This window comes from Muntiacus reevesi, chromosome 18 (genome assembly GCF_963930625.1).
Source record: "Muntiacus reevesi chromosome 18, mMunRee1.1, whole genome shotgun sequence".
Classification (NCBI taxonomy): Eukaryota; Metazoa; Chordata; class Mammalia; order Artiodactyla; family Cervidae; genus Muntiacus; species Muntiacus reevesi.
This window is the reverse complement of record NC_089266.1, coordinates 15,511,179-15,523,415: the sequence shown is the minus strand read 5'-3', so window position 1 is coordinate 15,523,415 and position 12,237 is coordinate 15,511,179. Positions and strand designations below refer to the sequence as shown.

The 12,237-nt window shown below is 57.0% G+C and overlaps 1 protein-coding gene across 2 annotated transcripts in view; it reads left to right on the top strand.

Annotated features, from left to right (window-relative positions):
• The window catches only part of MRC2 (mannose receptor C-type 2), a 59,035-nt gene extending 47,374 nt beyond the window's left edge, over positions 1-11,661 (top strand). Inside the window, exons 13-30 of one of the 2 annotated variants that reach the window (XM_065909703.1) lie at positions 57-199; positions 1,535-1,637; positions 1,914-2,052; positions 2,164-2,199; positions 2,437-2,597; positions 2,684-2,751; positions 3,681-3,781; positions 4,060-4,196; positions 6,701-6,815; positions 6,936-7,099; positions 7,279-7,387; positions 7,868-8,106; positions 8,244-8,412; positions 8,512-8,661; positions 8,967-9,086; positions 9,325-9,504; positions 10,194-10,220; positions 10,322-11,661. In XM_065909703.1, coding sequence (XP_065765775.1) covers positions 57-199; positions 1,535-1,637; positions 1,914-2,052; positions 2,164-2,199; positions 2,437-2,597; positions 2,684-2,751; positions 3,681-3,781; positions 4,060-4,196; positions 6,701-6,815; positions 6,936-7,099; positions 7,279-7,387; positions 7,868-8,106; positions 8,244-8,412; positions 8,512-8,661; positions 8,967-9,086; positions 9,325-9,504; positions 10,194-10,220; positions 10,322-10,542 — 2,382 coding nt within the window. In that variant the 3' untranslated portion in view covers positions 10,543-11,661. Of the gene's footprint in view, positions 1-56; positions 200-1,534; positions 1,638-1,913; positions 2,053-2,163; positions 2,200-2,436; positions 2,598-2,683; positions 2,752-3,680; positions 3,782-4,059; positions 4,197-6,700; positions 6,816-6,935; positions 7,100-7,278; positions 7,388-7,867; positions 8,107-8,243; positions 8,413-8,511; positions 8,662-8,966; positions 9,087-9,324; positions 9,505-10,193; positions 10,221-10,318 lie in introns of both variants that reach the window. The other variant, XM_065909702.1, reaches the window with a different exon arrangement.
• The last annotated feature ends 576 nt before the right edge of the window (positions 11,662-12,237 follow it).

Sequence of the window (12,237 nt, the reverse complement as noted above, 5' to 3'; positions counted from 1 at the left end):
GCAGGCGTCCGGTGGGGAGGCGGGCCAGAGGGACAGCTTGGACTCCACCCCTGCAGGTGTTCAGCTCGGAGCGGCTGCAGGACAAGAAGACCTGGGTCCAGGCCCAGGGGGCCTGCCAGGAGCTGGGGGCCCAGCTGCTGAGCCTGGCCAGCTATGAAGAGGAGCACTTTGTGGCCAATATGCTCAACAAGATCTTCGGGTACTGAGCTTAAGGCGGTGACCCACGTGCATGTGTGTGGGGCTCTTGGTTTTGCTGGACACGGGGCAGTGGGCAGGGTGAAGGTGACCCCAGAGAGGTCTGTCCAGGGCTTGGAATGACCTGTGTGTCCACTGCTAGTGCCAGGCCTGTCCTGTCCCCACTTAAGTAACCCTAGTCTCACTGGAGTCAGACACCCTGTGTTGCTCATTTGAGCCAACAGCACCCTCTCGGACTCACAGATCACACAAACCTAACCCTAACCCTTAGGGGCTTCTCTGGTGGCTCAGCAGTAAAGAATCCCTGTGCAGTGCAGTAGACACAGGAAATGCAGGTTCAATCCCTGGATGGGGAAGATTCTACTGGAGAAGGGAACGGCAACTCACTCCAGTATTCTTGCCTGGGAAATCCCGAGGACAGAGGAGCCTGGTGGACTGTAGTCCATGGGGTCACAGAGAATCAGACGTGACTGAGCACACATACAACCCTAATCCTTACCATCTTTCCTTCTCCATGGCAAAATCTCCTAGAAGCTTATCCAAGTGAGTGCCCCCCTCCTGTAACCCTACACCATCCCATAATAAACCATACTTCTCAAACAGCTTCTCCTGAGAGACAGGACGAGAAAGGCTGCAAAAGTGAGCATTTACCCATGGGGGTTCCCCCAGAACCCAGTCTCTGTCCCGTGGGTTCCTATGACACACAACCCCATCATCCTTTAGCCTTGGGAAACATCCAAATGGACCCAGGCTTCCTGAGATCTTAATTCCAGGGACGTCTCCTCCCAGCAAATAGCACAATGATATTATTTGACTAGTGATTATTATAGCCCATGTTGATCGCTTCTCGCTGTGTGCCAGAGACTGCGCTAAACATTGAACCCACATTCAATGCTCTGCTCGATCCTACGAAGTAGACATTATCCCTTGTGGGCTGATCAAGAGGTTGGCTTATGTGCCCAAGGTCACAGAGCTAGCTGGTCCAGGGATGACCTAGGACTGGAATCAAGGTGTATTTGAGTCCACGGCCCCAGGTCTGTACACTGCCCCTGTCTACTTCCTAAAGTGAAAGTCTGCAGGCTTGCTGGTGGGGCACAACCTCCCCAAAGGGCAGCAGTGGAAGGGGCCAGGCCCCCTGCCCTCAGTCAGTGAGCAGGGTGCCCGGCCCAGCTGGCCCAGTTCTCTCGAAGACATTTTAGGGTGGCCTCAACAGTGTTTTCAGTGTGAACCCCAGAGAACCTCAAGGCCCTCAGGACTGCCCGAGTCACAGCTGCAAGGATTCCCCTACAACTCTCACCCTCCCCATGCCTTCTGTCTCCACCCCCGGGTTGTGCTGAAGTGAATCAGAGCCCGAGATCCACGAGCAGCACTGGTTCTGGATCGGCCTGAACCGTCGAGACCCGGGAGCCGGGCAGAGCTGGCGCTGGAGTGATGGACTTGGGGTGAGGGGGCCTGGAGGAGGCGGGGCGGGTGGACCGGGTGTGGGCGTGGCCTTTCGGAGTGGGCGTGGCCTTTCGGAGTGGGCGTGGCCTTTCGAAGGTGTGCAAGGTTCAGTAGGGGCAGGGCCTATGGCAAGGGACGGCTTGTGAAGGGTGCCTAGCCGAGGTTTGGGGGTGGGGGGGTCCCAGCTTATGCCAGGCCTCTCGTTGGTCTGTTCTGGGGGTGGGGGCAGCCTGTGCCTGGTGCCTGAGGCCCCTCTCCCCTTCTGACGTCACCAGTTCTCTTACCACAATTTCGACCGGAGCCGGCACGACGATGACAACATCCGCGGCTGCACGGTGCTCGACCTGGCCTCCCTGCAGTGGGTGGCCATGCAGTGCGAGACGCAGCTGGACTGGATCTGCAAGATCCCTCGAGGTTGGTGGGGCGGCGCTGCGGGACCCGGCAAGGGATGACGGGCGGCAGGGCCCGGGGTCCAAGGAAGGGTCTCCCTTCGCTGCAGCGTGTCTGTCCCTGTTGTCCCCATAGGCACGGATGTGCGGGAGCCTGACGTCAGCCCGCAAGGTGAGACTTCCTGTCCATCCTGCTCCCTGTGGAGGCCGGCTGGGGCAGGGCTTAACCAGGACAGAAGGAAGGGGGTTAGGGGTTTGAGCCGAGGGAAAAGGGGATCGGGGCACATTACCCAGGTCAGATGGGCTCGCAGGCCCGCCTGCCCTGGCTGCCCTGAGCCCGCCTTGTCCTCCGTGAGCGAGGCGGGCGGGCAGCCGCAGCCTGGACTCCACCCCCACGCTGCCCCCGCAGGCCGGCGGGAATGGCTGCGTTTCCAGGAGGCTGAGTATAAGTTCTTCGAGCACCACTCCACGTGGGCGCAGGCGCAGCGCATCTGCACGTGGTTCCAGGCCGAACTGGTCTCAGTGCATAGCCAGGCGGAGCTGGACTTCCTGGGGCACAACCTGCAGAAGGTGGGCATGCCAGCAAGCTGGGAGGGCAGCCCGGGAGCCAGGGAAAAGGCCCTGCCAATCCTCACCTGCCTGCCCGGCTTCCCCAGTTCTCTCGGGGCCAGGAGCAGCACTGGTGGATCGGCCTGCACACCTCAGAGAGCGACGGGCGTTTCAGGTGGGAGCCCTGGCCGGGCGGTGGGTGTGGCTGGGCAGCAGGGCGCATGCGTGGATGGCTAGCAGGGACCCAGACTGGAAATAAGAGGCAGCATCGCACACAAGAGACAGATTTGGTTTTGAATCCAGTTCTGCCCCTTGCGGGCTGTGTGGCCTTGAGCAAATGACTTAACCTCTCTGGGCCCATCTCGGTTTTCTCACCAGAAAATGAAACAATGAGGCCTGCCTGGTAGGGTTTGTCCTTAGGACTAAAAATAAGGTGTCTGAATCCTTCGTGCTGCATCCAGCACATTGTTGTTTACTCACTCAGTCGTGTCTGACTCTTTGGGACCCGGTGGACCGTAGCCCGCCAGGCTCCTCTGTCCATGCGATTTCCCAGGCAAGAATACCAGAGTGGGTTGCCACTCTGCAGGGGATCTTCCCAACCCAGGGATTGAAGCCGTGTCTCCTGCATTGGCAGATGGACTCTTGACCACAGAGCCACCTGGGAAGCACATTATTAGGCACTAGATAACAGCAGGTCATATTATGCTGGGTCACTCATGAAAAAGGTCCACTGAAGACGTGGGCAAGAACACGTGATGGTCCAGAGGGGCCTCTTCATGTTCAGGGCTCACCTACCAGGCATGAGGCACAGAAAGACCAGGAGAGCACATGCGTGTCTGAGCAGAGTGTTGCCACTGGACTCCTGCTCTGGGACCCTTAGACTTTCTTTAATAGTTAGAGAAATGGATGCCCAGGAGGGCTGGGCCTTCCCTGAAGGCACTGGGTCCTTGGGTTCCTGCTGCATTGAGCTCAGTAGCCTCGCTCCTCAGTCTGTGGCCCTGAGCCCCTGGATTTGGGCCCTGGTCTCTGCCCCCTCGCTTCTGCATTCAGGGGAGGTCTAACCTGGTGCCCCCTACTGGATCACTCCTGCTTGTGCCATTGCAGGTGGACAGATGGTTCTGTTATAAACTTCATCTCCTGGGCCCCCGGCAAACCTCGGCCCATCGGCAAGGACAAGAAGTGCGTGTACATGATGGCCAGCCGAGGTGAGGGCAGGGTAGGGCGGAGAGGGTGCAGAAGCCGAGGGGAGGGTTGGTGTTCAGGGCAGCGAGGTGAGCCTGGGCAGGGGCCCTCGGCCTCTCCTCATCCTCTCTGTTCGCCCAACTCAAGAAGGACTGGGTCCAGAGAGAGGAGGGCCGGTGCCTGTTTGAGTTCAGAGCTGGACATAGGACCTGAGCCCCAGCCCCGCCTCCCCTCAGGGCGTGAGGCCAGGTGCTGGCAGCCTGGCCCCGCACTCGGAGTGACTGCTGTTCACTTTTCACAGAGGACTGGGGGGACCAGAGGTGCATGACAGCCTTGCCTTACATCTGCAAGCGCCGCAACAGCACCAGAGAGCAGCAGCCCCCAGACCCGCCACCCACAGGGGGCTGCCCCTCTGGTTGGAGCCAGTTCCTCAACAAGGTAGGGGGCAGGGAGGGGGCGCCTGAGGGGAAGGCTGAGCCTCAGGAGTCCTGGCCCTCTGGCAGCATCAGAGTCATGGCCTCTGGCCTGAACCCACCACTCTCTCCCCTTGTCAGCCCCAGGACCAGGGCTAGACCCCTTGGACACTAACTCAGTGTAGTAACACCTTCCAGTTCATCAAGTAACAAGGTTGCCCATATAGTTTGGTGAGTTTTCTAGATCCTTGGTCACCAAACATCTTGATAATGAACTATTAAAACAAAATGTTGAACATACAAAATATATATGTGTGCCTTATATATGTGTGGAAAAGTAAATATATGTGTTTACTTCCATATTGGGACTTCCCTGGTGGCTCAGACGGTTAAAGCGTCTGCCTACAATGCGGGAGACTGGGGTTCAGTCCCTGGGATGGGAAGATCTCCTGGAGGAGGAAATGGCAACCCACTCCAGTATTCTTGCCTGGAAAATCCCATGGACAGAGAAGCCTGGCAGGCTAGAGTCCATGGGGTCAGAAAGAGTCAGACACAACTGAGTGACTTCACTTTCACTTTCCATATTAATGTGATTGCTGTCATATATAATAAAATATGCACAAGAACAAAACAATCTAAAGCCTGAGCTAAAGATTTTAAAACAGGATTTTCAAGTTTTCAAAATTTTTCCTTTTAGTGGTATGAAAAACATTTTGTGCTCACTCTTCAATTTATCAATTATAATAATTATTACTATTTTAAATAATTTTGATAAGAGCAAAGTGATAACATATACTTCATTATTTTTATTTATTAATTTTTAATTTCTTTATTTATTTTTGGCTGCCCTGGGTCCTCCTTTGCAGGACCTTTGCAGGCTTTCTCTATTTGTGGCAAGTCGGGGCTATTCTTCGCTGTGGTACGTGGGCTTAGTTGCTCTGTGGCATGTGGGATTTTCCCCGACCAGGGATAGAACCTGTGTCCCCTGCTTTGGCAGGCAGATTCTTAACCACTTGACCACCAGGAAAGTCCCTATACTTTATTATTTTAAAAAATCTAGGTCTGACACTGATTCAGACCTCACAGGTCTTGTTTGGAGTTCAAATTATTTTAGAACATGGACTGAATGGTTGTAGATGAAAAGACTGCTTTACGAAGACAAATAGATGAAGATGAAGGAAGTTCATCCATCATTGGCTGGGCTTTCTAAGTCCTTCTTTCCATTTTTCAGTCCTTCTGCCAGTTAAATGCCAATTAAATTTTTCAGTCCTTCTGCCGATTTTTGTTTAAAAACTGGCTCATCAATTTTTGCATTTAAATGAATCTGCCTTATAAACTACTCAGAAGAACTGATTGAGAGGGTTTAAAAAAAGTCTCTGGAAGATTTTTTTAAAAACAACATTTAGAAGATTCTCTTTCCAACTATTTTGAGTGTACAGCTAGGAGAGTTTGAGGCAATCAAAAGAATCAGGATGGATGTGCATCTAAACATGTTTTCAAAATGTTCCTTCTAGAGTGTGAGTTTCTTTCCAAGAATGGTTAATGACCCATGGGCTGATTCATCCAACCTGATTAGACCTTCATTGTTTTTATCTAGTGGCTGAAAGAGCTTATCCCAGGAAGGAAAGTGTGCTATTTCCTTGTGGTTTTCCCTGGCATCCTTAGTATGAGCTCTGAATCATGCCTTCTTTGCTGGACACTGAAAGACTGCTTAACCGAATTGTGAGGATTAGATTAGTTAACACTAGATAACACAATCCATAAATCTTTGTCATGCACTGGAGTGCAGCCAGCTCATAGTGTCATGGAGCTCTCACTGTCTTCAGGTTATTCAAGCAAATAATACACCTTTTCTGCCTTAAAAAAAAAAGAGTAAGATGTATTATTCATATTTTGAAAAAAAAAAACAAACTAAAACTCATCTATACTCTCCAGAGATAACCACTATCAATATTTGTTATTCCACTTCTTGACTTTTTCCATGTAACTGAGATCATACTAAATAGCACAATTTTGTAGCCAACTTTTTTTCCCTCAGTATTGTATTTTGAGTCTTTCTCCATGTCATTGAATTGTTCCAAAAACTTATTCTTATGGCTTCTTCTACCTAATCTAAAACATTATATTTCATATATGTAACCGGTCCCTTTCTTAATTTGTCAGCATCTTTGTAATGATACCAATAATTCTTTTGAAAGCCTTTGAAGTATATGAAGCCAAGAACCAAACAGACCTTGTCCCCAGGCCTGGCCCAGGGATTGCCGTCATAGGTGGTGGAGCATTTGGTGGCCCAGAGAAATCTTCCCACTTTAAAACTCCCCAGGTGTGGGCCATTGTATGTGAATCTGCTATGCCAGGTCGGGAGGGTATTGGAGCCTTGGTCAAGGAGACCCAGATGTCCTGGTTCTCCTGTTTCTCTCTCCCAGCCCCCACAGCCTCCCCAGGGCCTGGCGCTGAGGGGTTGGAGCTTCTGGGTGTGGGGGCCAAGGAGGGGGAGCTGGATGTCATGCCTCCCCCTCCGCCCCACAGTGTTTCCGAATCCAAGGCCAGGACCCCCAGGACCGGGTGAAGTGGTCAGAGGCACAGTTCTCCTGTGAACAGCAAGAGGCCCAACTGGTCACCATTGCAAACCCCTTAGAGCAAGGTAGGGCCAGCCCAGGGGGAGGCCCCAGAGTCCTCTGACACCATCCCCCTAGAAGGCTAGAACAGAGTGAGGACGGGGCTGCCGCCCTGTGGCTCATCACGCTCTCTTCTGGGGGACCAGCGTTCATCACAGCCAGCCTGCCCGATGTGACCTTTGACCTTTGGATTGGCCTCCATGCCTCACAGAGGGACTTCCAGTGGGTGGAGCAGGAGCCTCTGCAGTACACCAACTGGGCCCCCGGGGAGCCCTCTGGCCCTAGCCCTGCTCCCAGCGGCAACATACCGGTGAGGAAGCCCCTGCCCCATGCTTTCCTCTGCACCCGCTGACCCGCCCTGGCCCGCAGCTCTTGTCTTCACACCTGGGGACCCCCTTGCAACCTCTTAGCTCATAGTACAGACTTTCGGGGGTGGTGGCACAAGGCAGGCAGCTCCTGGGGCTCCCCTGAGCGGCTCCTTCCCCCCAGACCAGCTGTGCGGTGGTCCTGCGTAGCCCCTCAACCCACTTCACCGGCCGCTGGGATGACCGGAGCTGTGCAGAGGAGACCCATGGCTTCATCTGCCAGAAGGCCACGGGTAGGTATCACCCAGGAGCCTGGAAACCTCAGCGCAGGGCTGGACGCTGTGGGCTGAGCCAGGAGGAATGAGGCGTGGTCCCTGACCTCAGGGGACCACTCTGCTTGGGAAGCAGATGGGCAGAAAGGCCAGGCACCAATCAGAGGGACAGGCAGTGAGCACCCAGGGGTTGCAGGAGGAAGGTTTGGAGGGCTGACCAGGGAGAACTAAGACACTGGGCATGCGTCGTGGCAGGGACCCCGTGGTTCTGCATCTGAGGCTCCTGCAGCTCTGAGCAGGGGTCCCTCGGCTCTGGGCTCCTGGTCAGGCTCAAGGTTGCTCATCCCTTTACTAGTAAGAGCATATTAATAAGAACAGTGACTGACGGTTACTGTGCCCAGAGGAGAGTTGGTCTCTGCCTGCTGTTCCCCCTCGGCCTCATGCCTGGGGATGGGGTGAGGGGAGCAGAGCCCGGCCTGAGTCCTGCCCCCTTCCCTGTAGACCCCTCCCTGAGCCCATCCCCAGCAGCGTCGCCCCCTGCCCCGGGCGCTGAGCTCTCCTACCTCAACGGCACCTTCCGGCTGCTGCAGAAGCCGCTGCGCTGGCACGACGCCCTGCTGCTATGTGAGAGCCGAAATGCCAGCCTGGCCCACGTGCTCGACCCCTACACGCAGGCCTTCCTCACTCAGGCCGCCCGAGGGCTGCGCACGCCGCTCTGGATTGGGCTGGCCAGTGAGGAGGTGGGCACCGGGCTGGGCCCGCCTTCCCCCCGCTCCCTCCCTGTCTCCTCCTGGCGCCCTGCCTTCCGTGGCCCCCCCACCCCGACCCCGTCCTGGCTGGTCCCCTTGCTCCCGCCCTGATGGCCCCCTGTGCCCAGGGCTCCCGGCGGTACTCTTGGGTCTCGGAGGAGCCGCTGAGCTACGTGAGCTGGCAGGACGGGGAGCCCCAGCTCCCGGGGGGCTGCGCCTACGTGGACACGGATGGCGCCTGGCGCACCACCAGCTGTAACACCAAGTTGCAGGGGGCTGTGTGTGGCGTTCACGGGGGTGAGTGCCCGCCCACCGGGGCCGAGGGCTGGGCCGGGGGAAAGCCGACCCCGGGAGGACCCTGGGTCACTTCTTCAATCCTGCATTTCCCCTCGACAGGGCCTCCTCCTCCGCGACGAATAAGCTACCACGGGAGCTGTCCCCAGGGGCTGGCGGACTCGGCATGGATTCCCTTCCGAGAGCACTGCTATTCCTTCCACATGGAGCTGCTGCTGGGCCACAAGGAGGCGCTGCAGCGCTGCCAGAGAGGTGGGCTGGGGGGCGAGCGCCCCCACATGGGCGTTCCAGGTGGCGACCCCTCTCGAGGGCGCTCAGAGACCCCCGAATGTGGTCCCCGTGCTCCACTCTGCTTGTCGGCTGCACCCACCTCTCAGTGCCCCTCACAGTCCAGTCCACACAGACCACCTGGGAAGGGACATGGATGTAAATGTAGCGCCCCCGTTACACGCACGCCTCCACGCCAGCCTCTACTCAGGCTGCCAGAGAAGAGGGCGGGGGCTCTGCTACCCCCCGGGAGACTCGCCTGCCCTGACGTCGGCCTCCTTTGTGTCCAGCGGGCGGCGCGGTCCTGTCCATCCTGGATGAGATGGAGAACGTGTTTGTCTGGGAGCATCTGCAGAGCTCTGAGGGCCAGAGTCGGGGCGCCTGGCTGGGCATGAATTTCAACCCCAAAGGTGGGTCCCCTGGGTATAAGGTTAGGAGGGGCAGGCCTCAGGCTGCAGGGGGAGGCCCTCCACTGGGGCTTGGCCGGTGGTGAAGGGTGGAGGAGGGGGTTGAGGACCTGTGGGAGGGGGGTGAGGATCTGTGGGAGGGGGGTGGGTTCTAGAACAGGCCACTTCTCTCCCATCGGCTTCTCCTTGTCGCTGCCCCCCCATCCCCAGCAACGCCCCCCCAATGCTGCCTTTCCCACAGGGGGCACCCTGGTCTGGCAGGACAACACAGCTGTGAATTACTCCAACTGGGGGCCCCCGGGCCTGGGCCCCAGCATGCTGAGCCACAACAGTTGCTACTGGATCCAGAGCAGCAGCGGGCTGTGGCGCCCAGGCGCCTGCACCAATATCACCATGGGCGTCGTCTGCAAACTCCCTCGAGGTGCGGGAGACATCTAGTGCTGGAGGGGGGGGGTCCCCGGGGGGGGGGTCCCCGGGCCGCTGCTCATTCTGCAGCCACAGAGTGAATGGGAGGGAGTCAGTAGGTCTGGGGCTGCCAGGACCCTCCTTTGGGATCAATTGGTCTGTACCAAGGACTGGCCCTTCCTGCAAATTGCCACAGTGGACAGCAAACCTGTCATTTTGTCGTGGTTAAAGGCAGGGATATGGGGTTCGAGCCCAGGCCAAACCCTTTGCCAACTCTGTGACCTTGGGTAAATTGCTCAAGCTCTCTGACCTTAGTCTACTCATATGTAAAATGGGGGTAATAAAATTACCTATGGGCTTTCGAAGGCGGCTCAGTGGTAAAGAATCTGCCTGCCAACGCAGGAGATGGGGGTTCAGTCCCTGGGTTGGGAAGATCCCCTGCAGGAGGAAATGGCAACGCCCTCCAGTATTCTTGCCTGGGAAATCCCATGGCCGGAGGAGCCTGGCAGGCTACAGTCCAAGGGGTTGCAGAAGAGTCAGACACGACTCTGCGTCTAAACAACAACAAAAATAATAAGAGTACCTATGAGAGAAGTAAATGAGCCAGTGAAGTGTCTGGCACTGCAGAATATGTTCTTACATGTTTGCTTGTTATTACTATATTATTACTACCACTGTTGTTAACTGGTCCCTCCTCCCCTACAGCTGAAGCGAGCAACTTCTCCCCATCAGGTGAGTGGCAGGCAGGACTAGCCCTCTCCCCGGCCCGGTCATTCCGGGCAGCGGGCGGGCGTGGCGGGGCTTCTGACCAAGGGTCCTTCCGGCCGCAGCAGCCCTCCCGGAGAACCCCGCGGCCCTGGTGGTGGTGCTGATGGCGGTGCTCCTGCTCCTGGCCCTGCTGACCGCCGCCCTGATTCTGTACCGGCGGCGACAGAGCGTCGAGCGCGGGGCCTTTGAGGGCGCCCGCTACAGCCGCAGCTCCTCCGGCCCCAGCGAGGCCACTGAGAAGAACATCCTGGTGTCCGACATGGAAATGAACGAGCAACAGGAGTAGAGCGGAGGGCGTGGGTGGGGCCGGGGGGCTGGGCCCCCCACCAGCTGTGGTCCAGTTGGCCTATGGGGGTGGGTGGCGCCCTGGGAAGCCGCTGGGGCTGGCAGGGCCTGGGCTGGTGGGGTCCCTCCCTCCCATGAGGGCTGGGCTGAGGCCTGGCTGAGTGCAGCATGGCGTTTCCTTTTGGGGGGCCCTAAGGTCTTGTCACCCAGGCCTGTACCCCCATGGTCACTGGAGGCAGGACGGGAGCCTCTTTCTGCCTCTTTCTCCCTGCCCCCGCCCCCCAGGCCTGTGCCGCAACCCTGGGACCCCCCCCCCACCCACTTCTCGCTGCAGAGTCTGAGGAGCTTCCCGGAGCCCTCTGCCGGCCTCTGTCGCTTCTCCCCTACCCTAGCAGCTCAGCTCCTCACCCCACATCCTCCCTGCCCCCCGTCCCCGTCCCCCCGCCCTGCATCCCGCCTGCTCTCCCAGCCCTTCCTTCTGAGCCAGGGCCCTGGGGTCTGGGGAGCCCTCTCTTGCTGTTGGTGGGGGTCACAGGGGGGTTGAGCATTTGTCACTCGTGTGCCTGCTGGGGTGGCCGTAGGGCATGGCGGGAGGGTTCTGGGCCGGGACTGAGGACCGGAGCATCACTGTGGTATCAGCTGGGCTGGAGACAGGACCGGGGAGAGACACCCTGACCTCCCGGGGAAAACCGGGCTGGGCTGGGGTGTCTTCTCCTGCTGGTCAGGGGAGGGCTCTGTCCCTATAAAGTCCCCTGTGGGGACCAAAGTCAATTCCCTAAGGTTTCCAGGTCCTGGCTGTGGTTTGGAGAGAGAGAAGGTGGTTGGCCAGAGTCTGGAGCTGGGGTGCACCCTTTAAGGGGCGCCCAGAGGAGCGGCGCCTGAACCCCCTGGAGTGGCCCCTGTGTGGGGGAGACGACCCACCCAGAACCTTTCCAAGAGGCCGGAACCCCAGTTAGAATCACCGCTCCTGGTGCCACGGCCCAGGGCAGTGTGAACAGACTCCAAGACATGGTCCTTTTTTGTAGTTCTTAACTTTTTTTAATGTGCCATTATTGTCTTAAAAGAAAAAGATGAAAGAAAAGCAAACAAATAAAACACCTTTAAGAGGCTTGAGAGAGAAGGGTCCTTGTTGGGAGTCTTGTCCTTCATACCGCTTCAAAGATACATGTTATTTTGGGGAGCTTGCATCTGTTTTGCTTCTGCCTCGGAGCCCCAGCCTTCTTTCTGCTCCTGGGGATACATGTGAGAGTAAGCATTCAGGAGCCAAAGGACAGTGGCATGAGCTTGGGCAACTTGGCTCCCCTTTCAAAGTGTAAAACGGGAGAACAGGACGCACCTCCTGGGCTCCTTTAAGGAGGTTGAGGATTAAGTGAGATCACCTGGGCAAAACAATCTGCACAGGGCCTTGGCGCTGGAGCTGTAATTGCCCATAAACATCAGCTGGTACTGCTTGTCTCTGGGCTGTGGCTCCCAGGCCAGCGTGTGAGGTGCCCCTCTCAGACCGGGATAGGGGCCCCACACCACCATGCTTCCAAGACAGATCTGCATTTGAGCTGCAAGAAAGTGAGTACACATTTCTCCCTGGGAACTGTGGGCTCTGAAACCGCCCTGAGGTAGGGGAGTGGATCACAGGACCTCCCCCGCCACCATCACCTCCATTCAGGATGTTTGAACTGGAATTAGAGCCACAAACAGA